The sequence below is a fragment of the Euwallacea fornicatus genome, chromosome 1, assembly GCF_040115645.1.
Source record: "Euwallacea fornicatus isolate EFF26 chromosome 1, ASM4011564v1, whole genome shotgun sequence".
Lineage (NCBI taxonomy): Eukaryota > Metazoa > Arthropoda > Insecta > Coleoptera > Curculionidae > Euwallacea > Euwallacea fornicatus.
The window spans coordinates 29,050-54,534 of record NC_089541.1 but is presented as its reverse complement, the minus strand read 5'-3'; the positions used below and the strand labels follow the sequence as shown (position 1 = coordinate 54,534).

Sequence of the window (25,485 nt, the reverse complement as noted above, 5' to 3'; positions counted from 1 at the left end):
AATTGCTCTAATAACTGCTGCTCGTTTTGATGGACTTCTTTTGATCGCGTTAAAAATTACGAACGAGGTCCGATTTTTATGCTTAAAAGGTAAAATGTAACGATTCGAATCTAGACCAATGACACAGATAACAAATAAAGTTTATGACTATGGTGTAAACCAAATAGGTTATTGAACTAAGATCTGTTTGTCGAGAAGGTGTTAATTTACTACAAAATACTGGAAATTCAAAGGCTTTTATTTAATAACTATGTCTAGTACTTAAAAAAAATGTTTCATCATAATTATACAAAAAGCAGAATAAACTATATTTCAGAGGCACTAAATCGGGATATTAATAATTATGGTATAATCGATAAGAAGTAATCACTCAATATATATGTAGAATAAAAAAATTCATATCAAAAATGTTCTTTGTCCGCCTCGGTCAACTCCAACAACGCTTTGTAAATATTTTCGGGATCATCAAACCTCTCTGTCCAGGACTGAATCAACCCTTGAACAGACGCCTCGTACTCTTTCAGCGTAACTTTTTCCTCGTCTACTACAGTATTGGCCTGTACAAATATCTTCCTTGGTTGCTTCTTGGCCAGAATAATGGACCTCCAACTGAGCCACGGCTCCGCGACCTCCGAATAAGTATTATAAAGTTTTTGGGCGGCTTCAACGTTACCAGTCGCTTTGTACACTTGTAGCTGCAACAGGAAATGGCCGATGGCGCAGCGACCTGCGCCATGAATTGCTGTACGGTCTAAGGTAATCAAAAGATCCCCTTCACTGGGTTGCGTTACTTTAACTATGCCTGTTTGCATGAGGACTCTGGAGATAACATATCTTGCCTGAAAAGGGGAGAAAAATTAAATGTGAAATCAAAAAAACCCTTGTTCATTATTCACTTGAGCATGGGCTTGCAGCCAACCTCTTTCCGGCTCCCACAGCTCAAGTGCCCTACCAACACCTCCCCAAACTAGTGATAACCAATTCACGTAAGTTACTAATTCAGCCTGTTCCCCTTCATGACCAAATATCTTCAGTACCTGGAACATAAAATCTGAGTAAAATGGTACGATTATTGAATTGGGTAAATATAACCTTGGGTTCAAGGCTGAGATAGAGGCCTACAGCTTCAGCTCTGCACTCCTCATATGAGGAGCTCAGAGGGCCAAATAAAGAGTCGTAGGTGTCTCCTGGTTCATACCATGAGGATACGGGTTGCCCTAAAAAAGAAGTTATCAGTATCTCTTTAATTATTGCATTAATACAAACCTGTGAGAGGATCAATGAGAGATAAAGCATAATTGGCACTTCCATCAGTCTCTCGGCGAAATAATTTCCCTGAACCATGTCCTAATAATTCGTGCAATCCTACCTAAAGATCAAAATATGTCCAAAAACAGATACATAAAGACCAAAAACGTACTTGCAATTCGAAAGCACATACTCTCCATTTCTGCAGCAAATCCGCGTCTTCCTTAGTTAAAAATGGCGTTACGGATTGCTGAAAATTGGCAGGAATAACGTTTCCTAGAGAAACATTTTTGAACCCTTCAGTCTGTCTGATATCATCGTCTAAATTTCACAATATCAACATTACTGGCAAGAAAATAAAACCACATTACAATTCGGGATGTTTATTCCAGAAGGAATGCCACTGCCGGCAAAAGTGAGGACGTCCAAAGAGGTAAAATCAGGCTTTAAAAATGCGTCTTTTTCGAAGTCTTTAGTCCATGGCAAAAGCTTCAGGAAACTCTCGGCGTTCTCCACTAAAGTGGTGAATTTCGCTGACATTTCCCTGTTTACCTAACAATCTTTAATTACAAGATTTTTTTTTTCAAAAAAGAATAAACATACAATTGCTACAAAACCTTCGAACTCAGCCCGTACTCCTGCAGGATCTCTATAGGTTTCAATAAAACCTAAATAAGTCTCCACTGCAGGTCCTTTATCCTGAATCCAGTATCTGGAACCTGAAACGAGGCATTATTGTAATCATAAATATCCAGACGTAATTCGCACCTTACCAGCTTTATGATCGTCCAAAGACCCACTTCTAAATGAAGAAATATAACTTTTTAGCATAGACTTCTCAATATCATTTGCAGCATATGGGATCGCTCTTTCAAGGCTATTTGCAATCAACCCCATCAACGGAGAATAATCTGAGTAGGTAATGCTGTAAGTTACATCTTCTTCATTGAAAACTTCTGGTGATTTCTTGCTTTCAGATGCCAGGCGAATTTCATAGTTTATCTGCAAATTAACCAAAAACTTAATTTGATAAAATTAATAGGAGAAGGATAACTCACTTTTCCATTTTGCTCAGTTTTAAAGAGCCTGCTATTATAGCATTCAAATTTTCTTGTTTTAAGCCAGTTTTGCACTTTAGTGGTATCCTCAGGAGTAACATTTTTTGATAAATAAGTGGTTATGCCTTGAGGATTGTACCTGTAATTTATCTTTGAAAAAAAAACATTTGAAAACTGAATTGTTGACGCATAACTTAAGCTCAGTTCTTTTAAATGTGGCTCATATTTTTATTGTTAAATGAAAATTTGCCATCTGAAGACCTCCTGCCTTGCCTCCTGAAGTCTTGTAAAAAAAACGTTACTATTGCAACTTTTTATAAACATACAACACAAATTTAAGGGCATATGTATTGCTTCAAAAAAAGAAAAAGGTTCCTATATAGCACATTGAGAACTACTTTATTTCTTAAATACAAAGGGTTAAAAGAACATCCTGGTATTGTCATGAAATTTTACAGATGCTTAGAAGAAAATTGTACTTGAGCATTCCACTTGGTGGTTTTTATGACAGTAATGTATTTCTTGTAAATATCAAAATTTTGAAAGAGTTCAGTTTAGGTGAACTGAGCTTAAGTTGCAGCCCAGTTTAAATATTAAATTTTAACCTCACCCCAAGCATGTTTTTCCAGGCTGCAAATCAAAAATTGACTCTTTAATTTCATTCCATATTAACTGAATTTCTGCCCAATTCTTGCTTAGCAGAAGCAATTTTTCCAACCGCTCTTGCTCAATTTGTGGAACAATTTTCATATCACCAAATCCCTAAATAAATTTGGCTTAACAAAGAGCAGAAGTAGATTTTAAAAAAATCTTGGGGGAACATATGAAAGTCATCCTTGAATAGTCAAATGTAAGGAAGTAAAGAGTAGTATAGATGTGTGTGTTATGTAGGGTTGAGTTTTTGCTTGCATATAACCCTGATACTCCTCCATCTAGATCAACTACTGACAAACACAAACCACTACAAATCTCTTACCTTGTAATTTCCAGCGTTAGCGAACACACCTGCTGTATAAACATATAAGGCTTTAACTTCCTCCTCTGAGAACCCTGCTTTGATGGCATTATCTAAAAATTCCTGGGGACCTTGTTTTGAAAATAATTTATGTAAAAGCACAAAAAGGGGTCCTGATTCAGGACTGGTCTGCAAAAATGTGATCAAGCCTCCTGTCCATGAGGCTTTGCTGATATAATGGGCATAAAGTCTTTCCTGGTCTGATAATCCTTTGAATGCAGACTCAATTTGGAGTTGCACGAAAGGCTGGTCCATTGGGAGAACATACTGAGATTTGTCTCCAGTTTGAAACATTTTGGTGGTGAATGAGAGGATTGGCAAACTTGTTGGGACGGCAGATGTTGTTCTTATGGGGAATACTATAAAATTATTATTTTTGATTAAGGGAAATTTGTGGTTATATTTATGAAAAACTTTTCTAGTGATAAGATTAGAACTGAAAGTAAAAAAAATTATTTATTTGAGCTGACAACTAGTCAAGACAAACTTGCTTAAAATGTGATAAAAATATTAATCAACAAAAATTCATGTTTAATGACGTGGACGAATAAAATTCAGTCACACTACGCGATTTTCTCTTTGTCGTCGATACATTTTTACACGTGAGATAAAACGAGACAAACTATTACAACCCTTGTTTAATAAGTCACACTGTGTTTTTGCTTGCGACAGCTGTGTCTACATGTAGCTGATTGTAATACAAATATTGAATCGCACAACGCAGGGTTTAATTTGTTGGTAGCCGAATTTCTTGGTTCGAGAAATGGTTGGAAGCGTCGTGTTTACTAGCGGTTTATCCCATTACGCATTTTAAAATCATTTAAAAAAAAGCTCAAGTAGGTGTTGAAACATTGAAGGACATGCCTTGAGTTAATCTTTCAGTTATTTACTTGAGATGTTTACGGTTCACAGACTACTGTGAAATTTTCTTTATGATCACCTGTTGCAAATTACAAGAATTACTAATTAATATTGAAGTTAGAGAAAGAAAAAATGGCATCCGACAAATAAATGCTATAAAACAACGAACATTGGCTGCAGTTTATTGCAGTACCCGGATAGACGTGCATTGGTGTATTTTCAGGTCTGGCTAATTCATTTACGAAAGAAAAAATAATGGGCCCGGTATCTAGAATTCTTCGAATTTAACCGAACTTGATCCAAAAGTTGTCTGGTCGACTCCAATAAAAGCGTACGAGAAAAGTTTCCTTCGGAATGGGCATGCAAAATTTTGATTCGAATAATATGAATCGAACGCATTACTCGTGTGAAATTCATCAAATTTCTGGTCACTCTACCCGGTCGATCAGTTTTTTCTGATCAATAAATTAGAAAGTCGTTTTATTTTCTGACCTACAGAAGGCACAACTTAAAAATGAACGTAGTAGTGAAAAGGTTACTTATTTCTCTAAACGAATAAAAACATACTTACATAAATTTTTTGTAGCTTTTAAAGCTTGTTTTGAAATGTGAGGTTTTAGTACTGTCGGTAGTAGGTTTTTTATCGCAAAATTCATACTAAGAAACTATTGTCTGTTTGAATTTACTTTGATTTATTGTGAAATGTGACTAAAATAAATAAGTTTTAATCTAAAATTTGGGGAGATAATGATGCTGTATATTGTTTTTATCATTTAACATTAATTTTAAAGTAAAAAAGAAACAAACCGAAAACTTTCAATTGTTTAATGATGTTAACGACCGTGTTGTCAAATGCGATACACCATCGATTTCATATAAAGGGGTCAATTAACTAGAGGGATCCAAAGTTTGGTCTCTATTATATGTTTTTCGTTTCAAAAATAATCTCTACCAGTAATCAAAACACGGTATAAAAACTGTTTATGGTTTTATATGTTAGTTTCAATTTTAAATTATATCAAATTAATAATAGAATGGAGTCACATTAGAGAAATATAAGAACGTCCTGGCGACTTGGCAATACTGCATTCTTACTAAGTATTCAATTTGAAAGTCACAGTTTCGGCCATTGGCGAAATGAATGATTAGGTCTAGTTACGACGGCAGTCTCATTTCTATCACTTTTTGGTATGTACTTTTAGACGGAAATTACCTCTTCGAGGTCCAATTATACGAATCTTATGAACATCAAGTTAACACCAAAAAGTAGGGTTGAGCTTTTTGCATGTATTACCTGTTTTGAAATCAGTTGTTTTCCTTAAATTTTAACTTAAGTATTCCAATCAGCTAGACACAACAGAATGGCTCTAGTGGATACGAGAAATGCCACTCATAGAGAGAAATCCTTGTTTCACCAGAGTCTCAGTGGCTTGGTCAAAAATCTTGAAACCCGGTACACCACAATAGACCTCAGAAATGAATGCTGTGTAACTGGACAAATTACTAAAGTAGATGGTTTCATGAACATTGAAATGGAAGATGTGGTGTTTTATGACATGAGAGGTATATAGATCAATATTTCTATAAAGGTGACTTACACCAAGTCCATAATAATTGCAGGCAATCAAAAGTCGTTAACTAACTTTTTTGTGAATGCTAGGAACATAAGGGATATTATAATGCCTAAGAATACTGAAGCAATGTCATTGCTGAAAGCTCAACTGGAGAGCATGACAAGAAAGAGTGTGAAAGCAAACAGAGGGTTTAAGACAAGTAGAGCTATAAAAAAGACTGCTGAAACTGTTAGGGAGGCCTATAGTGAGCATGGTAAGGAGTGAAAGTTTTTTTATTAGAAAAAAAGTGTATTTGCTTGATATAAGTGTATAAAATGTTTTAGTACTTAAATATTGCATTGGACAATAAACATTAGTTCTATAATATTGTTCCTTTTGTTGTATTTACACTTTGTACAACTATAGCCCTTTACAATAAATTGTGATTCTGCAAATTCTGTCCTAAATTGGGCACCACGGTGACCCCTGTTATAGGAATATGGGGCTGTGGAGGAAAAGTGTATCTCTGTCCACCCCATTGATCATTCCCAAAAGTCTCCAAAGTCTTGTGACTCTCCATATGCCGCATCAGATAAATTTTCCTATGAATTTTATATGAACAATATGTGCATTGGAACATTTTATCTGGATTCACATCGTGGGTTTTACGATGCTTGTTCAAGTGTCTTTTGGCTACTGTGGTGTAGTTACAATCAGGGCATGAGAGCAACGGAACGTCTGGAGAGTCCTTTAAATGCCTCAGTCGGTGCTGCACCATGTTAGATTTGCGCTTGGTCTCAAAAGTACAAAAATCGCACTTCAGCATTATCACCTCCTCTTTGCTCTTGTGGACCATCAGATGAGATTTTAGTTGAGCATTGGTGAAGGTCTGATATTCGCATGAGGGACATTTGAAAATTTGAGCTTTGCTTGGATCAGCATGTCTCTTCATATGCCAGGCCAAATTGCGCTTAAGTCTTGATTGGTACGAGCAGTGAGGACATGGAAACATTGTCACTTCATCTGCGCTTTTGTGATTAATGCAGTGATTTTGGAAATTTACCTTAAAAACCAATGATTAACATATATTTATAAAATGTAATTTGGTTTTATACCTTGCTGTGCGTCTGGAATGGACAATCTGGGCACTTAAATTCTGGATTGTGGGTTTTCTTGTGCATTTTTAATGATCTATCATTTTTGCTTTGAAACCCACATACGTCGCACAAATAAATGCGATTTTTCGGGTTGATTTGGTGCGTTTTTCTGTGTTTAACCAATGCATAAGCAGATTCAATCTCCATTTCACACACATCACAAGAATATACCTTGTGCTTGATTGAATGTGTTTTTAGGCTGTATTTGAAGACTGTCTTAAAGTCGCATTGATTGCAAGCGTACACTGGCCTTTAATTTCGATTATTTACTTTTTTAAATTTTATTCATTCAGAGCGCAATCAGGCACCTCCATCAGTGCTTGTCTATCATGTTACCAAATATTAAAATCAGTCACAACTATCATATTGCTATACTGCTGTTAGCGCCCGAGTTCGCTCTTAATGATTAAACTTACCTAGATTGGTTTAAATGCTTCCGTCTCTCATGCTCTTCCAAGTTCTCCTCAGTTTTTGCAATGAAATCGCAAAGCTCACAAAAGTGAAACATAATTCGTTGTGGGTTTTGGCTTTGATGCTTCCTCAAGTGGTGCACATAATTACTTTTGATGCTGGTTTGGAATGTGCAATTTCTGAATTTGCAATTGTACAATTTTGTGTCTTTTGGTTCACTCTTCATTTTGCTCTTTTCACCCCTTGTCCTTTTGGGCCTTTCCAGTTGCTCAATCTTTATATGAGACCTCTTCAAGTGTAAAATCAAATACTGCTTGCTTTTGCTTGAAAAGTCGCAATCGTGACATCGAAATAAGTCTGGTTTTGGAGGCTCACGCTCCTCCTCCTCTTTTACCTTAAAATATTTTCTCTCACCTCAAGAATATAAAAATCACAAATGTACCTCAACTTCCTCTTCCTTATCTTTTTTGACTTTCACCACCTTTCCATCTGAATGCTCCCTGTCAATATGCCTCTTCAAACAGGGTTCCCAATTTGTTTGATATTTACAATATTTACAACTAAACAAACTCAACTCAGACTGTTTTACATCTTTCTTTACATGCTCAATTTTCCGGTGCACCTCCAAAAGCTCTTTTGACAGAGTCTTATAAGGACATTCTTTACATTTTATACTTTTTCTCAATTCATTCTTTTTCCAGATTTTATTGCCATGAGCCTTCAGGTGCTTTAAAAATATTTGCTTGTAGAGGGTCTGAAAGTTGCACTTTTGACACTTAAAGTGCTTTAATTCTTCATGACTTTGCTCATGCCTTTTCAAGAACTTTTCATGCTCAGTCTCAAAACTGCATTGTGAGCAATGGTATTTTTCTTCTAGTTCATCTTTAACTTCAACTTTAACAGTATGTACCAACATATGACGTTTCAGAAATGCTTTAAGGTTTGTTTCATAATCACAGTTATTACACCTAAAATTCCATTTCTCATTTAGATCATAGTATAAAAGTGATTTGTTAATTTACCTGAAAACCTCCTTAACATTTTCAATCAATTTGAGACCATCATCAATTTTTTCATGAGTAATTTTAATGTGTTGTTTCATCTCATTTTCCTCACTGGTTTGAAACTCACAACTTAAACACCTAATACAACATCTCAAGACTATATCTGAAAATTGCAATGTCTTAAATCTTACCTGAAGACATCACTACAACTCTGTGTTCCATGGATTAGCCCATGTTCTTTCAAATCATCCACACTGGAAGTCTCATAAGTACATAACTCCACTGCACACTTAAACATTTCACAAACAGATTGACGTTTAATCAAAACTGATTTGAAACTGTTGTGACTATCATGAGCTTTTAATGCCAGTTCTATTCCAGAGGGGTCAATACGAGCATTTAATAAATCAGTTGTTGAATTGATTTCGGGTTTTCCATAGCTATTAAAATCTCCTACATGTTTGTAGGAGGCATATGCTAAGTTGTAGTGAGAATTGTGTGAGAGCAAATGCTGCCTATAAAATTGCTCATGGTCCGTTTTGAAACCACACTCGCCACAATCAAAGGGTTTTAGCAACTGCTCTCCCATGATGTGATTCTCCATTTGATTCTCCATTTGAGATTGAATTTTAATGAAAGCCTGTCCTGGGGGGTTGAACTGGAGGTTTTGCTTTTGTTGTTCAATTATATTTTGTAAGCCATGAGTCAAATTGTGTTGCTCCAGATAGTACTCATGGTTAGTGTAAAAGTTGCACTGGGAACACTTGTAAGTCTCGACGGGGCTTTCGCAGGTGGAATTAGCATTGTGAGACATTGCAGAGGGGATTTTACATTTAGTAAAAACCAATAATAATAAATAAACAGATATTAAATAGTTATAAATAATTGTTGTTAAACAAATTGAGGCCCTTTTTTCGCTTTGTTTGTGTCAATGCTGTCACTGCCACTATCAGACCCAGAACATCAGCTCCTTCAAACAAAACAATAACAAGTCTTGGAATTGAAATTGGCAATGTCGCAGAGTAGGGTATTATCGAAATCTATACTTATATAAAGTGTTGTTTTTATTGAAATTGTGTTTTAAAATGACTAAATGAGATATTTTTTAGGGAAATACTAATCCTCCGATGTAAAGTTGAAAAAAAAAAAAAAAAATTAAGCTTTTTCTATCAGGCTGGAAAAAAGACACCCAGCTTACTAAATTTAAATATGTAAATATTTTTACAAATAATTTCTAAGCTCACGCATTATTTTCTTAATTTGGATGGTTATCTCTTATATGGTATTATATTCTTATTTATTGTCTTCGGTTGTTATGTTCGTTATATATTTTAATTTTAAGAAATTGATCAGAAAATGACAGTTAATAGCACCACTAGCTGTATTGCCTTTTTCCAAAACCTGACATTTAAAAACTTAATCATATTTAAATATTATTTTGAGATACTGCGATTTCAACGTTTTTTCTTCTCTATTGCTGATTGTTCCAAAAATGACTATTATAACTTGTGAGAGTGTCACAATTCAATTCAGATTTAAAGAATATATTAACATTTATGAATTGCGTACATAAAAATAATCAAAATAGTCGCTTCTGTATCTTCACGATATAGCATTTAGCCGATTGAAATATTATTTTTATTGGTTGGATTTTTTTATAATAATAAGAGATAAAATATTTGAGAAAAGTAGGGTTAACTTTCTGTGCCCTCGTCAGAACATTTTCCCGCCAAATGCGGATCAAAATTATTTGTGTTTCTTTTACATTTAGTGCATACTTTAAGGTGGTCAAGCACATCTCCAGTTAAAATATATCGTTTTTTTAAAGCCAATTAAACCCTTATCTTCCCAATTATGCCGTCTCCAACTTCAGACGGCTCTCGTACCCCTCGAAGCGAAGTTGTTCGTACCCCTAGAAGACGCCTTAGTACCGCTACCACTGACGGCTCCAGAACTCCTCAATCCAGTGGTAAGTCAGTCTTAAACTCCCCTTTAGTCAGTTTATAACTGTTTAATTGCTCAAGATTCTGGTAGTCCTCATCATGCCTCTCAAAGTCCTGCAAGGGTAGTAATTCCTGAGACGCCCTCTAAAACTCCAAAAAAAGCCACACCGGCAAAAAGTGTGACATCTTCAGTAGATACTCCATTACGTTATGGCCAACATAAAATGGCTATGGACGGGATAGAGCAGGAGATCCCTGCCTCACCTGCTCATAGTTTAGCCCCTACAAGTCCAGGAACTGGTCTCGCAATGAGTGAAATTGATTTGAGTTCCCCATTAAATTATGGGACCCCAAGTTCATTGGGATCAGTTAGAACTCCACGATCGGGCATTAAGGGGACACCTATAAGAATGAGGCCAGATGTTAGATCAGACAAACGATTGAGACAGGTTAATGTTGGCAATGAAGTGGGATTGGATACTATTGTGGAGGGGAGTGAGACAGACTCTACAGCTCCACATTTAGTTATTTGGGGGACCAATGTATCTGTTGCTGACTGTAAGGAGAAGTTCAAGCAGTTTATTTTGAGGTTTATTGATACCAATGCTGAGGAAGATGAGAGGACTGATGATATGAATTTGAATGAGCCATTGTATTTGCAAAAATTGGAAGAGGTAAGTTTTTTTTTTTTTGTAGAAGATTCTTGGAATTAAATTTACTTAGATTCACACATTGGAAGAACCATTTTTAAATGTAAATTGCATCCACATTGAGACATTTGACTCAAGTTTATACAGGCAGCTGATATGTTACCCCCAAGAGGTGATTCCCACTTTTGATATGACTGTGAATGAAATGTTTTACGAAAGATACCCAGCTGCAGTACTGGAGCACCAAATTCAGGTGCGTCCTTTTAATGCAGAGAAAACGAAGAATATGCGGGCATTAAATCCTGAAGGCATGTTTTTTTTTTTGGGGGATTTTTAAAGTTGTTTTTACTGGTGATTTTTAGATATTGATCAGTTGATTACAATCTCTGGAATGGTTATAAGGACCTCAAACATTATGCCCGAAATGCGGGAAGCATTTTTCAAGTGCATCGTTTGTCAATTTAGCACTGCAGTGGAAATTGACCGAGGGCGCATTACTGAACCCACACTGTGCTCCAGCTGCAACACTAATCATTGTTTCACAATGGTGCATAACAGGTCTCAATTTACAGACAAACAAATGGTCAAACTTCAGGAATCCCCTGGTATTTGTTTCATTAATATAGGGGGTTTTTCTCTTTTTAAAATGGTATTATTTAGATGATATGCCAGCGGGACAGACGCCTCACACCGTGGTTTTATTCGCCCACAACGATTTAGTAGATGCAGTGCAACCTGGAGATCGTGTCACCATTACGGGTTAGTGAGGGCGTAATATTTATTTTCAGTGGCTTAAAAAATTAATTTTTAGGAATTTATAGAGCGCAGTCTCTTCAGGTTAATCCAAGACAGAGGAATCTGAAGGCTGTTTATAAGACTCATATTGATGTTTTGCACTTTAGGAAAGTGGATCAGAAGAGGCTATACGAGGAGGAAGATGGGTAGGGTCAAATTGTGTTTTTTTATAAATATGTTGATTGTCATTATCCAGGAAATTAACAATATTATAACTTTTTCTGGGTACCGCTCAGATGTTTGACTAGAAATTTAGAGAAAACTTAAATTTATGTATATCTGGTTGTTTGCGAGCCCTCAGCGTTCAATTGACAGGTTAAGATATCACAGGCAAAAACAAGAATTTTTGTAGACATTAAGGTTCTGCTAAACTAAAGTCAGTATGTCAGTTATATTGCTAACTGTCATAAAGTGCTTTCCTATTTCGCTTTGGGTTAATTTCCGGATAGTTGAAAAAAAAACATTTTTACACGTACTTATCGAAAGCTACTGATAATATAGTTATAGCCATTTTGCGAATTTATTAAAACAAACACTACTGGGAGAAAATCTCTATAGTTTTTCATGTGTTGGAATGGTAGTTGTTGATTTAGCCTTACCGTTTGTAAAACTTTCTTAAATCTCTCCATATTTGCAATTGTAGCATGTGTTTGTTTTTGCTCTTTAAAGAATTTTTTTATTTAATCGATCTATTTATTTTCGTGGCGAGCAGGAAGGATCATCGTTTCCCCCCAGAACGCATCGAACTGCTCAATATACTGTCCCAGAAACCCGACATATACAACAGACTAGCCCGTGCAATCGCACCCTCCATCTACGAAAACGAGGACGTAAAAAAGGGGATTCTATTGCAGCTTTTTGGGGGCACCAAAAAGACCTTCACTACTTCCGGCAGAACTAATTTCCGATCCGAAATTAACATTTTATTGTGCGGAGACCCTGGTAAAACTTCATTTCTCAACATTGCTCCCCAGCTCTAGAATAAATATGTATTCCAGGCACCTCCAAATCTCAATTATTGCAATACGTCTACAATTTAGTACCACGCAGCCAGTATACTTCAGGCAAAGGCTCTTCAGCTGTAGGTCTAACTGCGTACGTCACAAAAGACCCGGAAACTCGCCAGTTGGTCTTGCAAACTGGGGCTTTAGTACTAGCCGATAATGGGATTTGTTGTATCGATGAGTTTGATAAGATGAATGATTCTACCAGGAGCGTTTTGCACGAGGTTATGGAACAGCAGACTTTGAGTATTGCTAAGGCGGGAATTATTTGCCAATTGAATGCTAGGACGTCTATTTTGGCCGCAGCCAATCCGGGGGAGTCTCAATGGAACAAGAATAAAACCATTATTGAAAATGTTCAATTGCCACACACTTTGTTGTCGCGATTTGACTTGATTTTCCTACTATTGGACCCTCAAAATGAGCTGTTTGACCTCAGACTTGCCAGACATTTGGTGTCTCTGTACTACAAGTCTCGGCAGGAAGAAGATGATGAGATTTTAGTGAGTCTATCCACAATTAATGTATTTATGACTACTCATATCTTTTTCTAATAGAATATGTCAATTTTGAGAGATTACATCTCATACGCGAAAGAGCACATACACCCCAAACTGAGTGAAGAAGCTTCACAAAAACTCATCCAGGCCTATGTAGACATGCGTAAAGTTGGCTCAGGCAGGGGCCAAATTTCAGCCTACCCCAGACAGCTTGAGTCTTTAATTCGCCTCTCGGAGGCGCATGCCAAAGTGCGCTTTAGTCAAAACGTGGAAGTTGAAGATGTTGACGAAGCCTGGAGGTGACATTTTTTACATATTTTTTCCTGAAGTGTTCAAAAATAAGGTTTTATTAGGCTCCATAGAGAAGCCCTGAAGCAGTCAGCTACTGATCCTCTTTCAGGGAAAATAGATGTAGGTATTCTGACTACAGGTCTGAGTAGTACTGCTCGTAAAAGACGAATTGAGCTGGCTCAAGCGTTGAAGAAGCTGATTGACACTAAGGGAAAAGTGCCCACGTTAAATTACCAGAAGTTGTTCGATGAATTGAAAGGCTCTTCTCAATTGGTAAGAGAAGTATAATGCAATAGTGGGCTTTAATTTACTATTTTTTAAAATTTTTAGATGATTACTAGGGAACAGTACGAAGACGCACTTAAAGATCTACAGGACGATGGGCTGGTTGTTGTTATGGGCAAAACCTCAATACGCGTGTGCAGCATTAGGGATTAGTATATTCGTTTGGGAGAATGAAATTCTCATGATTTTATCGTTAAATGTGCCTTGATCTTTTTTTATTATTTAAATGTAAAATAAATGTGAAAAGCTTACTTTTGGTTTATTTGCGATAATCATCTCTAATAAAATGTATCAAAAATGATCGGCAGCTGCGTTACCACGGTGTTGCCGTGTATCTTACTACAACATGATAGGAAAGAAAAATTTAGGTGAAAACTAATATGATCGTCAATTTTGACAATCAGCTGGTAATTTCTTTGAAAACAATGTAAACAATAAAACATCTACCGTTTGTCTAAAAATTTATCCTTTTAACAATTGTGCTTACTGCTTGATCTTGCTGTATCATATATAAATTTAACAAGTCTACACATATACGTGCCAGTTTCTAGCGTTAATTTTCAATTTGACTTCAGTTAACGATCGCTTCTCACGTTTTAGGTACTCTTTTGTACAAAACTTTTAAAATTTATTCTTACAAAAAAAATGCGCCAGCTGTGGAAATACATCGCTGGTTCTATTGCTATAGGTTCAACCCTTTACGGCTTGATGTAAGTGCCCGCATCGAAGAAATATCACCAAACCAAGTCCCTTTTGTTCCAGAAAGTATTTCTCTGGAGGTGTCTGTAGGTGCTCTGCTCGCCTAACCAAGCGTGTAATAATTATTACTGGAGCAAATTCAGGCATAGGTAAAGCATTAGCTGTGGAACTTGCAAAAAAAGGTACTGCCTCATTTATAGTTTTTGATTCTCTAGCATTAGTTCCAACTCTGCAGGAGCAATACTCATTCTCGCATGCAGAGACATCAAAAAAGGCTATGAAGCAAAGTCAGATATTTTACGGGAAATAGGCAACCCACAAGCAAATATTTTTGTCAAGCATTTGGATCTGTGCTCCTTGGGTTCTATTCAAAACTTTGTCTTCAATGTCAGTGGACAGTTTAGGGCAATTTATGCCTTAGTTAACTGTGCAGGAGTGTTTTATCATCCCTTTGGCCTTACTGCAGATGGTTTTGAAATTACCTTTCAGACTAATTACTTAGGCCCCTTTGTGCTCACTCACTGTCTGCTCCCACTTCTTCGTCAACACCTTCAGGCCCGTATTATTAACGTTGTTTCGGAAGCTCATAGAAGGGTTAATGTGTATGATTTAAAGGTTGCAACTACTTGTCAAGAAAAGGAGCAACCGCCATACGTGGCTTATGGAGTGTCTAAATTGGCTTTGCTGCTTTTTACACGGGAATTTGCCAAACAACCCTCAGTTAAAGGTAAGCAATGATCTTGAACTGATTCTCAAAAATTTCAGAGTTTTTTTACTACTTTCTAGAATCAAATATTATAGTAAATGCAGTTAACCCAGGCAACGTGGAAACTCCCATTTACCGACACTTCCCAGCATTAGCAAATCCTTGGCTGTTTGCCATACAAAAACCAATAAGATTGCTGGTAGTCAAGACTCCAAAACAAGGCTGCCAGAGCATCCTGCATGCCCTCCTGACCTCCAACACTTCAACAGGACAGTACTACAGTGACTGTAAGCTTAGCCTGGCCAGTCCCATAGCTACAAGTGATAAAATTGCGCGCGATTACTACCACATCACATTAAATTTGTTGAATTGGCACAAGAACGAAAGCAAGTGTTAGTAGTGATGGAGTGGACATCTCCAGATGATAAAATCTATAAAAAAGTGCTTCACCCGAGTCCATTTGGGCTAAAGCCTTTTGAAAACAGTGAAGTAAAATTAAAGTTTACAGACTGCCCCCCTGATTTAGAGCTTTTTAATGATACTCCATTAATCATAGGAGAGAATTCTGGAGACGTAGGGAGACTTTTAGACATTTGCATATGTACTATGGGCTTAAATGAGTGCGCTACATTCACTTTAAACTTAGGGTTAGAACAAATCTGTGCAGTTATTGAACTAGTTGATTTGAAGTTCAATGGATACATTTATGAATGGGATGCCAAGAAGCGCTATGACTTGGCCGAAAGGCACAACAATCACGGCAGCAAATATTTCTCTGAGAAAAACCATTATGAAGCTGCACACAAGTTCACCAAAGCTTTGAAACTAATAAACTCCATTCCCATCTCTGTGGAGCCCGTCCCAAAAACCGTAGATGGAGTTAAAGTAGCAGACATCAATGATTTTAAAGAAAAACTCTACAACAACTTGGCATCGTGTTATTTTCGAGTAAAACTATACGACTTGGTAATACCACTGTGTCAGAAAGCTTTAGCTTTTAACAGTAATAATGTGAAGGCTTTGTATAAAATGGGGGTTGCTTACGCTGGTGAGAGAGACTTTGAAAAAGCGCAAAGGGCGCTGAGAAAAGCCATTACTTTGGAGCCTCTCAACAAGGCTTGCGCTGAGCATTTAGGAATAGTCGAGGAAAAGTTAAAAGAAGCCAATGGCCGCAGCAATGATTTGATGAAGAAAATGATGCAAATGTCTCTTAGTAAGTAAAAATAAATTGGAGAGAAATATTAATGAAGATATGCTGTCAAATCGGGCATGTATTTTGTAATCATTAATATGAAATAAAATTAATATTAGAAGCTGCAAGGAAGTTTTTCTCAAGATTTGGAGTTTAAGATCGGGGAACCATGATATTAATGTTTTAAAATCAAACATATATTTAATACTAGCGCCTTACTATTTTTAGAAATGCATGGTTGCCATTATAGTTTCATAGCTTAAAACAATTAAAAAAAAAATATATATATATATATATGCATCGTCAATAATGACAGTGACATTTTTGCCTGTTGTTTATTTTCATTTTCAATTAAACTCATTGCAGTTCTCCCTTTAATTCCTCATTAAATGCATTAATTACAACATATGAGCCCAAAGCTAAAATCTCGTTAACTCGGTCAGTCCAGGTTATCCAAAACAATGATCTATGCCCCTCAAACAACCCAATCCACTTCCGTGACCTCCTTATCGGCCGCTACAACGGAGCGAAACCCGCACATCACCAGGTTTCACCCGTACCACGGTGAGTACATAGTGCTCTCTGACGACGACACTGTTGCATATCGCAAAAAGTCCTTTGCGAACGCTGTTACATTTAGCGAAAAACCCTTACAACCTGGGGAGATATTCCTTGTTGAGATTGAACAAAACGAATCCGGATGGAGTGGGCATATGAGACTTGGGTTGACGCAATTGGACCCTTTGAGGATGTATAAGAACGGGTCGATACCCCAGTATGCTTTGCCCGGTAAGTACCTTTAACGTCCAGATAATTGATCTGCAAGTATCAAGTAGATTTAGCTGACATTGGTACTTCATGGATATTTGGCATCAGCAAGGCCCATGCCCATAACAATGTGTTGGAGTATGACTATGAAAATGGGAAAAAATACATTCGATACGGTGGAAAGAGAGTTAGTAAACAAAGTTCGACTGTCATGACTTGCCGTGGCACTGTGCCTATTAGTTTATTAAAGCCTCCAAGGGCTTTAGAGGACATTCTGCCTACAGATATGGGTAAATATTAATAAAAGAAATCAATGAAGAAATATCTGAAGGGCTTTTTGTAGGGTCTCGAATTGGAGTAATGTATATTCCCACCGATGAAAAAGAAGCAGAGATGCACTACATCATCAATGGAGAAGACATGGGGGCTTGTGTTAGAACAATACCTTATAAAGAAGCTCCCTTGCATGTTGTTGTGGATGTTTATGGAACAACAAAAAAAGTCAGGATTATTCAATTATATCAAGGTGAGTTTTTAATTTTTTCAAGAATGTCGTTTTTATGAACCTAGTCATTTTAGTTCCAAACTTACAAGCTGCCTGCCGGGACGCCATTTTGTTTCACATAAAAAAAAACGCAGTTTCGTCACTTCCCTTGCCAAAACTACTGAAAGACTATTTGCTGTATCAGACTTGAAAAATCACACAAAAAAAAGACATGAAAACATCCACTTCTCACTACATCATTGAACAAGCATTTTATCTATTTATTTATTAATTTAGTTTATAACTCCCTCTTGTAAAACTCCCTTCCCTTTCCCACATGTCTCTTTATTTAATGTAGGGAAATATCAAAGTGTTCAACAAAAGAAATACACTTATGAACAAAAGTTTATAAAGTTCAGTAGATATTTTGGTAATTGGTAATTATTTATTTAATAACTTGAGAATGTTACAAAAAAATGTTTTTAAAACATTCATGGATTGGTTACAAATAAGAAATTATGATACAAACAACTGTAAGTTTGTTTATTGGTAAAAAGTATCCAATTAAATAAAAAAACTTCCTTCTTATTGCACGACAAAATTTTTTAAACCCCATGGAAACTTAATTAAAGTGCATACAGTAGTGATCAAAAGGATCTGGTTAGATAATTTTTTTGGATTAATATAATATAAAAATAATCAATATTTTAAAATTAAAATGATATTAATATTCAACAGGATGGGGAAATAAATGAAAATAAAAATTTCAAAGAAAACATCTATTTAACTACACAAATAAATCAACTTTTGAAAATAAACAAAAGTAATCGGCCAACAAAATAATTTGATAACAAAAATTAATAATCGACTAATAATTAGTAAACATTTTAATATTTGGTAGCTATTTTTGTAGCTGCAATAACTACTGGTACACCTTCTTGGCATTGATTTTATAAAATTCATAATAGTAATTGTAAAAATGCTTGACCACTCTTTCTTTAAAATCTCAAACATTTCCGTTTTACTTTTGTGTTTTTTTATTACTAGCTCTTCATTCAAGTTCGTCTCACAAATGTCCTATTCGATTCAAATTCGGAGATTACGCTGGGAACTTTAAATATATATATTTTTTGAACGTAGCCATTTTTTGATAAGTGCAGACGTGTGCTTAGGGTCGTTATTATTTTGAAAATTTTATAGGAGGCCAAGTTTAACTGTAGCATTTTGTAGGACGTTGTTCCGCAAAATTTCGCGGTACATCACACCATTCATTTTTCCGTTAATTTAAACTAATTGATCGATATCATGAACGGAGAACCCCCTACCACCATTACGTTACTGTCTTCTTGTTTTATAATGGGAATTTGATACCTTGAATTAAATCTTGTATTCTAAGGACGTCACGTTAAGATCAAAATAACTTGATTAAAAAATCGAAACGAGAAATAAAAATGATACGCGCCCTAATAATCCAAATTATTATAACGCGCTTCCTTATTAAGAAGTTTCTCAGTCAGAAATAATAAAATTTGTCCCTATCTAATTATTAAAGTATACAAAACTTCTAAACATACTCCTTGACAAAAAACAAATGGCTTCGAGTATTGAAGTAGATTTGCACATTTCACTGACGTAATATTTATTTAATTGTTAGATTTTGTCATTCCATCTTAATTATTTATTACTTAGTTTGTTTTAAATTTCCCCTTTAGTTGGTTTTTTAGGGTATCTTATAAAACGATATCTTTACGCAACGCAGAATATGCCGACATTGTTTACCGTAATGGAAGAGTTGAAAATGCCAATGCTGATAAGCGTTTGTATCAAGATTGATTTCCTAATGGTTGAATTCCCGATTCAGAAGTATTTAGTAGGACCTTTCGTCGCATTAAAGACGCCGATTCGGTACACAATCGCTTTGACAATTTAGCTAATCGTAATGAGCTTGAAGAGAATTAAAACATTCTTCTTGCTTTTGAGGAGAAGCCTACAACTAACATTAGAAAAGTAGCTGCAGTTCAGAACACCTCCACTTAGAAAGTTTGGTCGGTATTGGAAATCGATAAGAAACACGCTTTCCATTACACTTCGGTACAGGGTCTGGAACCTGGAAATCCGCAAAGACGTATAACTTTTTATTAAACTCTGATCTAGAAGATGGAACGTTTTTGAAACCTTTTCTTTGAATGGACGAGCCTAAATTTACGAGAGAAGGAATTGTGAACTTTCATAATTTACATAATTGGGCTGATAGAAAACACAATTCGTATGTCCAGAGATTTACTTCTTTCCAATATAAGTTTAACGTTAATGTGTGGGGAGGAGTTGGGGGCCATTTCGTAGAAGTACATATCTTACCAGAAAACTTAAACAGGGACAATTATTTAGGTTTGTTACAAAATAATCTACCCTTCTTATTGGAAGAGGTGGCCCTGAATGTACGACAAAATATAATCTTTTAACATGATGACTATCTTGCTCATTACCACCGAAGAATAACTCAATATTTAAATGAAACGTTTGTTAGTGGATGGATTGGTAAGAATGGTCCCATTTTATAGCTTCCTAGATCTCCCGATTTGACATCCCTCGATTTCTTTGTGTGGGGACATATGAAAGAACTAGTGTATCAAGTGTAAATTCAGAATCGAAGTCATCTTATTATTAAAATTCTTCAAGCGAGTCAAACACTTAAAAACGAAATGGGAGTTGATATCACAACAATTCACGTTATAATTAGAGCTCGCAAATGCATTCAAAAAAACGGTTTACAATTTGAACATAAATATTAATAGTTTGTAGATTCGTTGCAAGTCATTATGTTTTAATTGATTTTTATTCTTCCTAATGCAGTATTTGATTTAACGATACTCTATTATTATTTTATTCTGATGGTATATCTCGAGAATAGTAATACTTTGTATATGTCTAAGTTTGGTTAAATCGATTTAGAATTATCTACTTTGCAATCCTGCTGACTATCCTCCAACGACTACCAAACACTCTGTATATATAAAGTATGTTCGTGAGTAAAGTTATTGATAACGTCGCATATGAGTATTTTCCATCAAGAAAGGTGTCGGACACGAAGTTGAAATACCCTATATCTCAAAATAACGGATTAAATAAGTATTAATTGCATGGCGACAGGTGGTAAGATATAAACGACAAATAACTACAATTTCCTAAAATTTATTTAACAGGTTTCATTTGCCACAACCCATCATTTAAATAATGACAATTTTCTACCCCTATTCCTTTATTGACTTTTGCTCTGAAAAATGAATTAAATATTACTTCTTACATATTATTTTCAACAAGTTCACTTACATGTCTTCAGTTGATAAAGTTGTCCTTCCGATTGCAAGTGCATGTTCTTTACCCTCGGCCATGATGGCCTGAAAAAACAGATCTATAAAATGACATTTAAAAAATTAAGAAAAAACTTACCACCACAGTATCTTTGGGTACTTCAGTCATTTGAGCTCCTGGCGAAGTCAGTCCGGGACACATTATATTGGCACCACTGAGCACAAAGCGAATAGCACCTTTATCAACTTGTTGCATAGGAAGGAAAAATGGATCTAAAAAAATCTCTCAGTGGTGAGTAAAATCTCATGTTCAAGTAAGGTAGACAACTCTTACACTTGTGGAGGAGCCTTAAAGTAGGCATCCATTGTCCTTCCCTATGTCTAAAAAATTGTTGTTCACCTGCTGAATTTATTATTATTTCTATGTGGTCGTGACTGAAATTAAGTGAACAATTAATAAAATGTCTTGGTGTTCAAACCGAAATCGAAAGGCCATTGTCACAGGAAATAGCATGAATTTGTAATGTCGGAAAAACTACTATACTTCACAGAGTTTATGCAAGTACGAAATATACTCGTTAAGCGTGTAGGTAACTACCCTTACCATTTCACTATCTTGAAAGCGTCCTTCTTAGGTAGAATGGCATCTAAGTAACTTTCAAGAAAGGGATAAGACTCTAAAATTTTCGATCGGATGGATTTTTGCACAGACGACTTCAACTGAAGGACTCCTGAGACACTTTCTTTCTCGTAGAATCTGATAATAATCGTAAAATTAGGACCTAAAAGTACAAACTATTTAATTCTGACAAAAGAAACTAACTTTTTGAACATTTTCCTGTAGAAAAACCCGCTGAGAAAGAAGTTTTATCAATAACTGATCACAAATAAACGTAACGAGCCAGAACTAAAAAAATGGGTTAGAATTCGCTTCGCAATCTCTGTCATTGCATGGCGCAGCTGTTCAGAAGTTATTTGTCACCTGTCTATCAATGGTATCCAATATACTTGAAAAACGACATGCATTTAAATTTCTGCGAAGGACATTACGAAAGGGGATACCAACGATGAACGCACATTCGAGACCGAGAAAATTAAAATATAGAATTATTAGACCCAAAGGAAAGTTTAATTTATTCACCGATATTGTATTGTAATGATTCAGGCAAATTGACGATACACCTCTACGACGGTCTGCTGTTTATCGTGGCCCACTCAATTAAATCGCCCTTTCATATTTCTCAAGACGTAATCGGATGTTTATTTTAGTAGAAATTTAAATTGTCATGATAACCAGATGAAGATAATTTACATTGGATTGTCAAGAACAAACACACTTGATTTATTCATCAATACACAGGTCAACAAGAAACAAATAAAAACACGACAATTATTAGCACAAAATCTATATTATCCTTATTTTGTTACACCTCGGTTTAATGAGGCGAAAGTATTCATTCGACTTGATCCGTCAATTTGAATGAATACTTTCACATTGAATTTCGTATGTCGAATTGACAGTCGCCGGACTGTTTGAAATTGTTAATGTATACGTCCATAGTTCCTGCGTTTTTTACATAACGAGACAATACATATTAACAATACTACAAGTAATTAATCCACAAAACACTCCCTAATCTTGAAATTCATTAGGCGACCGCACATCATCGATCTTAAGTATCATCTTAACAAGCTGCGTGGCTAACAACAGCTGCTGCCGTTTAGACCTCAGAGATTCGATAACATGTTGATCGCGCATGTTGTAGTTTCCCGTGAACATGCAATCGATTCCCAATGCTGAGTCATTCAGAGCTGACTGTTTTGCCTGAAATTCGCAAGAAGCAAAAAACAATCTTTGAAAGCCCGTAATAAATTAAATACCTTAACTTCACCCAGTGTGTGATTGGCAGATAAACCGCTATTTTCGGCTAGGGCTAAAGGAATCGCTTCCAGGGCTTCTGCAAATGCTCTAAAGGCATACTGTTCCAGAGAAGCGAGTTGATCGGCCTGAGCAGCTACCGCAAGACTGCAGGAGATTTCGGCAGCTCCACCACCGTATACCCCGCGAGGTTCCTAATAAATCAAATATAGCGCAAAACGGTTTACACGCAGGGAAGCAAACGTACCTGAACTAAACTTCTGACAACACAAAGAGCATCGTGCAAACTTCGCTTTGCTTCTTCTACCAACATTTTGTTGCCGCCTCTGACTAAAATTGTTACTGCCCTGGACATAAGTTCACAATATTATTTAATAACAAATAACGAAAACGAAACAGTATTTCAAACCTTGAATTGGAACACTCTTCGATGACCAACATTTTATCGCTGGTAGTACCAAAGGATAATTCGCGAACCACACCTGCTGATCCCAATTTTTCAGCACTCAGCTCTTCAAATCTGGGTACGATTCTACCGCCAGTAGCGATAGCGATGAGTTCGATTTCGGGCCCTCCAACCTGAAAACAACCACGATACGGATTTAGTATTAAAAAAAAAAAAAAAAATTGCAAATGAAAGTTTTCAACACCAGGAGATAAAATTGCTGCACCCACCCATCTGACTGCTGGCAGTTGTTGTTCCAAAAGCAGATGGTTCGCCTCGTCATCAAATCCCCACTGGCAAATCGCCAGAGTTGTTCCAGCCTTTTTGACTAATTCTACCATCTCCTTGAACTTATCGTGTTCATACTGTCGCAATTCCCGGTATTTGGCCACATCAGTCACTTCCAACTTATGTTTGGTCTTGGGTTTGGGTGGCTCAAAGGGGCAAGTCAAAATAGCAATTTTGACATTCTTCAGTTCTTTGGGCATTTGCGGATGAGACATGGTTTTGTCAATCACCACACCCTTTACTAATACTGTGTCCTCCAATTTACCACCCACCTACAAGAGAGAAAAAATAAGTACTGGATAAGCGACCCTGATAAATGTAAAGAGCACCTTTCCTTCGACTTTAATCAATTCAAAATTGACGTCTCTTTGATCTAAATCAGCAACAGCCAAAACAGCATTAACAGCTATCTCTGCCATTTGCCTGTGGCATTTGTTAATGATTTTCGAGCCCAGTGTGGTCATAGCCACTTTAATTAAGGGCTCAGTATTGGTTGCCGACACAGGGAACAATTCAGCAATCTTATCCAAATGATCAATAGCAGTTTGACAAGCAAGTTCAAATCCATCTGCTATTCTAATTGGGTGTATTCCACGATCCAGCAGGGAGGAAGCTTGTTCAAGTAAGGCACCAGCCAGGACCACAACTCCTGTGGTTCCATCCCCTTGAAAAAAAAAAAAAAAAATTCAAGGCTTATAAATAAATATACTGATTTTTTAAAGTTATATAATTTTTTAATTTAACTATGTATTACTAGTCATAATAAAGACAATAGAAGAAAGATAGCAATTCTTTTTCTTGGAGATAAATTTAGTATTTTCATGTGTAGCTCGAAAATGGATATAACTTCACGAAACAGAACATTTATTTTACTGATAAGTCAATATTAACTTTTCATGCAAACCTCAAAAATTTCAACTCTTAGCATAAATTTTATGTTTTTAATAAAAAATATAGAATTATTTTTTTATTTGCTGTGGATTTAAAAAAACCATATTTTCATGTATTTCATACAAGCATAATCAGCTGAAAGGATTGTTAAGTGAAGTTCTACAAAACGTAAGGACAATATCTCACCAATTTCATCATCTTGCGACTGTGATAATTCAACTAGAAGTTTTCCAATTTCATGTTCTATCTCCATCATTTTCAAAATAGTGGCCCCATCATTGGTGACAGTTACATCCCCTGAAATAAAAGGCGTATATAGATATTAACGGAAAACTCGCTCGTGATTCAGCATACCGTCCGGGGAGACCATCATTTTGTCAAGACCCTTGGGACCCAGGGAGGTCCTGATGGTATTTGAAATTTGCCTGGCGGCCAAAATATGAGACTAAAACAAAAAAAAATTTAAGTCAACCGATATTTTCAGAATGCAATACTGCATTAAGATCACATTTAGCGGGACTCTTATAAAGAATAAAAAGGTATTGAACTTTTTTCTAACAGTTGCAAAGGCAAACAAACAAAACATAACCTACCTTTAGAGCATCGATTCCGGTCAACCTTTTTTGTTTATCTTGATCTCTGAGAATAATAAACGGGCGTCCATACTCGTCGAACGCTATACTACCAGGAAATCCAGCCATTTCGCTTGAATTTTTTGAAAACAAGATGATTTTCGATTTGGAAATCCTCAGATACCTTTCGTTTATAACTTAATATTTAGCCAACTGTCATTGTCGTCACTACAAAGTCACGTGCGTCAAAAATCATTTAGACAGCCATTGGTCGCCATTTTGTTTCCAATTTTTCAGAAACATATTACTTTAGTTTATTTTTTATATGTCTCGAAAATGCGTTAAAAAACGAAATAGAAAATTTTCATTATATACCACTTTGAAGTTAAAACAGTAATTATTTATTGAAAAAAATATAAGCCGGTTCCTAAGTAGAGTTGAGGAAAGGAAAATCTTAAAAATGGCAGCAAAATAA

At 36.0% G+C, this 25,485-nt stretch overlaps 9 protein-coding genes across 13 annotated transcripts; 5 read left to right on the top strand and 4 right to left on the bottom strand.

Moving 5' to 3' along the window:
* Nucleotides 1-220: 220 nt before the first annotated feature.
* Nucleotides 221-4,975, bottom strand: DppIII (dipeptidyl peptidase 3). Of its 2 annotated transcripts, none has more exons than XM_066286276.1 (12): nt 4,754-4,975; nt 3,283-3,680; nt 2,917-3,068; nt 2,307-2,445; nt 2,022-2,250; nt 1,852-1,967; nt 1,620-1,800; nt 1,421-1,569; nt 1,267-1,369; nt 1,093-1,217; nt 897-1,037; nt 221-839 (listed from the first exon to the last, which is right to left on the bottom strand). In XM_066286276.1, exons 1-12 carry the CDS (start codon nt 4,836-4,838, stop codon nt 402-404), a joined length of 2,256 nt encoding a protein of 751 aa, XP_066142373.1. In that variant the 5' UTR covers nt 4,839-4,975; the 3' UTR covers nt 221-401. The 2 variants fall into 2 exon arrangements, with proteins under 2 accessions (XP_066142373.1, XP_066142381.1); XM_066286284.1 differs by lacking the exon at nt 4,754-4,975 and adding an exon at nt 3,809-4,095.
* A 284-nt stretch (nt 4,976-5,259) lies between these two features.
* On the top strand, nt 5,260-6,122 carry LOC136341379 (U7 snRNA-associated Sm-like protein LSm10). 3 transcript variants are annotated; one of them, XM_066286316.1, is made up of 3 exons: nt 5,260-5,370; nt 5,530-5,745; nt 5,803-6,122. In XM_066286316.1, the coding sequence occupies exons 2-3, from the start codon at nt 5,544-5,546 to the stop codon at nt 6,018-6,020; spliced, it is 420 nt and encodes a 139-aa protein (XP_066142413.1). In that variant the 5' UTR covers nt 5,260-5,370; nt 5,530-5,543; the 3' UTR covers nt 6,021-6,122. The 3 variants fall into 3 exon arrangements, with proteins under 3 accessions (XP_066142413.1, XP_066142403.1, XP_066142395.1); XM_066286306.1 differs by having other exon boundaries at nt 5,326-5,448; XM_066286298.1 differs by having other exon boundaries at nt 5,368-5,469.
* A 43-nt stretch (nt 6,123-6,165) lies between these two features.
* Nucleotides 6,166-9,260, bottom strand: LOC136341361 (zinc finger protein 64-like). The gene is made up of 6 exons (XM_066286262.1): nt 8,499-9,260; nt 8,326-8,445; nt 7,746-8,271; nt 7,309-7,697; nt 6,851-7,142; nt 6,166-6,798 (listed from the first exon to the last, which is right to left on the bottom strand). Exons 1-6 carry the CDS (start codon nt 9,119-9,121, stop codon nt 6,166-6,168), a joined length of 2,583 nt encoding a protein of 860 aa, XP_066142359.1. The 5' UTR covers nt 9,122-9,260.
* A 523-nt stretch (nt 9,261-9,783) lies between these two features.
* On the top strand, nt 9,784-14,026 carry dpa (disc proliferation abnormal). The gene is made up of 11 exons (XM_066302702.1): nt 9,784-10,276; nt 10,332-10,924; nt 10,974-11,208; nt 11,263-11,505; nt 11,561-11,659; nt 11,712-11,841; nt 12,408-12,637; nt 12,694-13,202; nt 13,257-13,498; nt 13,553-13,763; nt 13,821-14,026. The coding sequence occupies exons 1-11, from the start codon at nt 10,162-10,164 to the stop codon at nt 13,926-13,928; spliced, it is 2,715 nt and encodes a 904-aa protein (XP_066158799.1). The 5' UTR covers nt 9,784-10,161; the 3' UTR covers nt 13,929-14,026.
* Nucleotides 14,027-14,215: 189 nt separating this feature from the next.
* On the top strand, nt 14,216-15,577 carry LOC136343726 (retinol dehydrogenase 12-like). The gene is made up of 4 exons (XM_066290640.1): nt 14,216-14,485; nt 14,538-14,656; nt 14,710-15,201; nt 15,261-15,577. The coding sequence occupies exons 1-4, from the start codon at nt 14,421-14,423 to the stop codon at nt 15,575-15,577; spliced, it is 993 nt and encodes a 330-aa protein (XP_066146737.1). The 5' UTR covers nt 14,216-14,420.
* Nucleotides 15,578-15,582: 5 nt separating this feature from the next.
* LOC136343745 (tetratricopeptide repeat protein 9C-like) lies at nt 15,583-16,500 on the top strand. The gene has a single exon (XM_066290674.1). The coding sequence runs from the start codon at nt 15,583-15,585 to the stop codon at nt 16,399-16,401; it is 819 nt and encodes a 272-aa protein (XP_066146771.1). The 3' UTR covers nt 16,402-16,500.
* Nucleotides 16,501-16,690: 190 nt separating this feature from the next.
* LOC136343733 (neuralized-like protein 2) lies at nt 16,691-18,212 on the top strand. Of its 2 annotated transcripts, none has more exons than XM_066290662.1 (4): nt 16,691-17,161; nt 17,215-17,430; nt 17,484-17,666; nt 17,720-18,212. In XM_066290662.1, the coding sequence occupies exons 1-4, from the start codon at nt 16,834-16,836 to the stop codon at nt 17,833-17,835; spliced, it is 843 nt and encodes a 280-aa protein (XP_066146759.1). In that variant the 5' UTR covers nt 16,691-16,833; the 3' UTR covers nt 17,836-18,212. The 2 variants fall into 2 exon arrangements, with proteins under 2 accessions (XP_066146759.1, XP_066146750.1); XM_066290653.1 differs by having other exon boundaries at nt 17,209-17,430.
* Nucleotides 18,213-20,800: 2,588 nt separating this feature from the next.
* MCTS1 (malignant T-cell-amplified sequence 1 homolog) lies at nt 20,801-21,910 on the bottom strand. The gene is made up of 6 exons (XM_066290690.1): nt 21,759-21,910; nt 21,540-21,692; nt 21,270-21,370; nt 21,075-21,208; nt 20,955-21,022; nt 20,801-20,898 (listed from the first exon to the last, which is right to left on the bottom strand). The coding sequence occupies exons 1-6, from the start codon at nt 21,767-21,769 to the stop codon at nt 20,817-20,819; spliced, it is 549 nt and encodes a 182-aa protein (XP_066146787.1). The 5' UTR covers nt 21,770-21,910; the 3' UTR covers nt 20,801-20,816.
* A 415-nt stretch (nt 21,911-22,325) lies between these two features.
* Nucleotides 22,326-25,243, bottom strand: CCT5 (chaperonin containing TCP1 subunit 5). Its single transcript, XM_066290625.1, has 9 exons — nt 25,032-25,243; nt 24,793-24,883; nt 24,625-24,735; nt 23,877-24,211; nt 23,490-23,819; nt 23,224-23,393; nt 23,062-23,161; nt 22,817-23,008; nt 22,326-22,760 (listed from the first exon to the last, which is right to left on the bottom strand). Exons 1-9 carry the CDS (start codon nt 25,137-25,139, stop codon nt 22,569-22,571), a joined length of 1,629 nt encoding a protein of 542 aa, XP_066146722.1. The 5' UTR covers nt 25,140-25,243; the 3' UTR covers nt 22,326-22,568.
* Nucleotides 25,244-25,485: the final 242 nt, after the last annotated feature.

What these genes read in the sequence shown, in the direction of transcription:
- MCTS1 (XM_066290690.1), bottom strand. An exon ending in GCTTTCAAGATAGTGAAATG is followed by an intron (nt 21,371 to 21,539) that starts GTAAGGGTAGTT and finishes ACTTAATTTCAG; the next exon opens with TCACGACCACATAGAAATAA. An exon ending in TACCCAAAGATACTGTGGTG is followed by an intron (nt 21,023 to 21,074) that starts GTAAGTTTTTTC and finishes CTGTTTTTTCAG; the next exon opens with GCCATCATGGCCGAGGGTAA.
- LOC136343733 (XM_066290653.1), top strand. Translation starts at nt 16,834, where the DNA reads ATGATCTATGCCCCTCAAACAACCCAATCCACTTCCGTGACCTCCTTA. An exon ending in CATTCTGCCTACAGATATGG is followed by an intron (nt 17,431 to 17,483) that starts GTAAATATTAAT and finishes GGCTTTTTGTAG; the next exon opens with GGTCTCGAATTGGAGTAATG. An exon ending in GATTATTCAATTATATCAAG is followed by an intron (nt 17,667 to 17,719) that starts GTGAGTTTTTAA and finishes TAGTCATTTTAG; the next exon opens with TTCCAAACTTACAAGCTGCC.
- LOC136343726 (XM_066290640.1), top strand. Translation starts at nt 14,421, where the DNA reads ATGCGCCAGCTGTGGAAATACATCGCTGGTTCTATTGCTATAGGTTCA. An exon ending in TGTGGAACTTGCAAAAAAAG is followed by an intron (nt 14,657 to 14,709) that starts GTACTGCCTCAT and finishes CCAACTCTGCAG; the next exon opens with GAGCAATACTCATTCTCGCA. An exon ending in CAAACAACCCTCAGTTAAAG is followed by an intron (nt 15,202 to 15,260) that starts GTAAGCAATGAT and finishes ACTACTTTCTAG; the next exon opens with AATCAAATATTATAGTAAAT.
- DppIII (XM_066286276.1), bottom strand. Translation starts at nt 4,838, where the DNA reads ATGAATTTTGCGATAAAAAACCTACTACCGACAGTACTAAAACCTCAC. An exon ending in TTTGGACGATCATAAAGCTG is followed by an intron (nt 1,968 to 2,021) that starts GTAAGGTGCGAA and finishes GCCTCGTTTCAG; the next exon opens with GTTCCAGATACTGGATTCAG. An exon ending in TATGTGCTTTCGAATTGCAA is followed by an intron (nt 1,370 to 1,420) that starts GTACGTTTTTGG and finishes TTTGATCTTTAG; the next exon opens with GTAGGATTGCACGAATTATT.
- dpa (XM_066302702.1), top strand. Translation starts at nt 10,162, where the DNA reads ATGCCGTCTCCAACTTCAGACGGCTCTCGTACCCCTCGAAGCGAAGTT. An exon ending in CTATACGAGGAGGAAGATGG is followed by an intron (nt 11,842 to 12,407) that starts GTAGGGTCAAAT and finishes CGTGGCGAGCAG; the next exon opens with GAAGGATCATCGTTTCCCCC. An exon ending in AAGAAGATGATGAGATTTTA is followed by an intron (nt 13,203 to 13,256) that starts GTGAGTCTATCC and finishes TTTTTCTAATAG; the next exon opens with AATATGTCAATTTTGAGAGA.
- CCT5 (XM_066290625.1), bottom strand. Translation starts at nt 25,139, where the DNA reads ATGGCTGGATTTCCTGGTAGTATAGCGTTCGACGAGTATGGACGCCCG. An exon ending in GTCGCAAGATGATGAAATTG is followed by an intron (nt 24,212 to 24,624) that starts GTGAGATATTGT and finishes TTTTTTTTCAAG; the next exon opens with GGGATGGAACCACAGGAGTT. An exon ending in AACTGCCAGCAGTCAGATGG is followed by an intron (nt 23,394 to 23,489) that starts GTGGGTGCAGCA and finishes GGTTGTTTTCAG; the next exon opens with GTTGGAGGGCCCGAAATCGA.
- LOC136343745 (XM_066290674.1), top strand. Translation starts at nt 15,583, where the DNA reads ATGGAGTGGACATCTCCAGATGATAAAATCTATAAAAAAGTGCTTCAC.
- LOC136341361 (XM_066286262.1), bottom strand. Translation starts at nt 9,121, where the DNA reads ATGTCTCACAATGCTAATTCCACCTGCGAAAGCCCCGTCGAGACTTAC. An exon ending in AGTTGTAGTGATGTCTTCAG is followed by an intron (nt 8,446 to 8,498) that starts GTAAGATTTAAG and finishes ATGTTGTATTAG; the next exon opens with GTGTTTAAGTTGTGAGTTTC. An exon ending in AAGCATTTAAACCAATCTAG is followed by an intron (nt 7,143 to 7,308) that starts GTAAGTTTAATC and finishes TCGAAATTAAAG; the next exon opens with GCCAGTGTACGCTTGCAATC.
- LOC136341379 (XM_066286298.1), top strand. Translation starts at nt 5,424, where the DNA reads ATGAACATCAAGTTAACACCAAAAAGTAGGGTTGAGCTTTTTGCAT. An exon ending in TAGGGTTGAGCTTTTTGCAT is followed by an intron (nt 5,470 to 5,529) that starts GTATTACCTGTT and finishes TATTCCAATCAG; the next exon opens with CTAGACACAACAGAATGGCT. An exon ending in GGTGTTTTATGACATGAGAG is followed by an intron (nt 5,746 to 5,802) that starts GTATATAGATCA and finishes TAATAATTGCAG; the next exon opens with GCAATCAAAAGTCGTTAACT.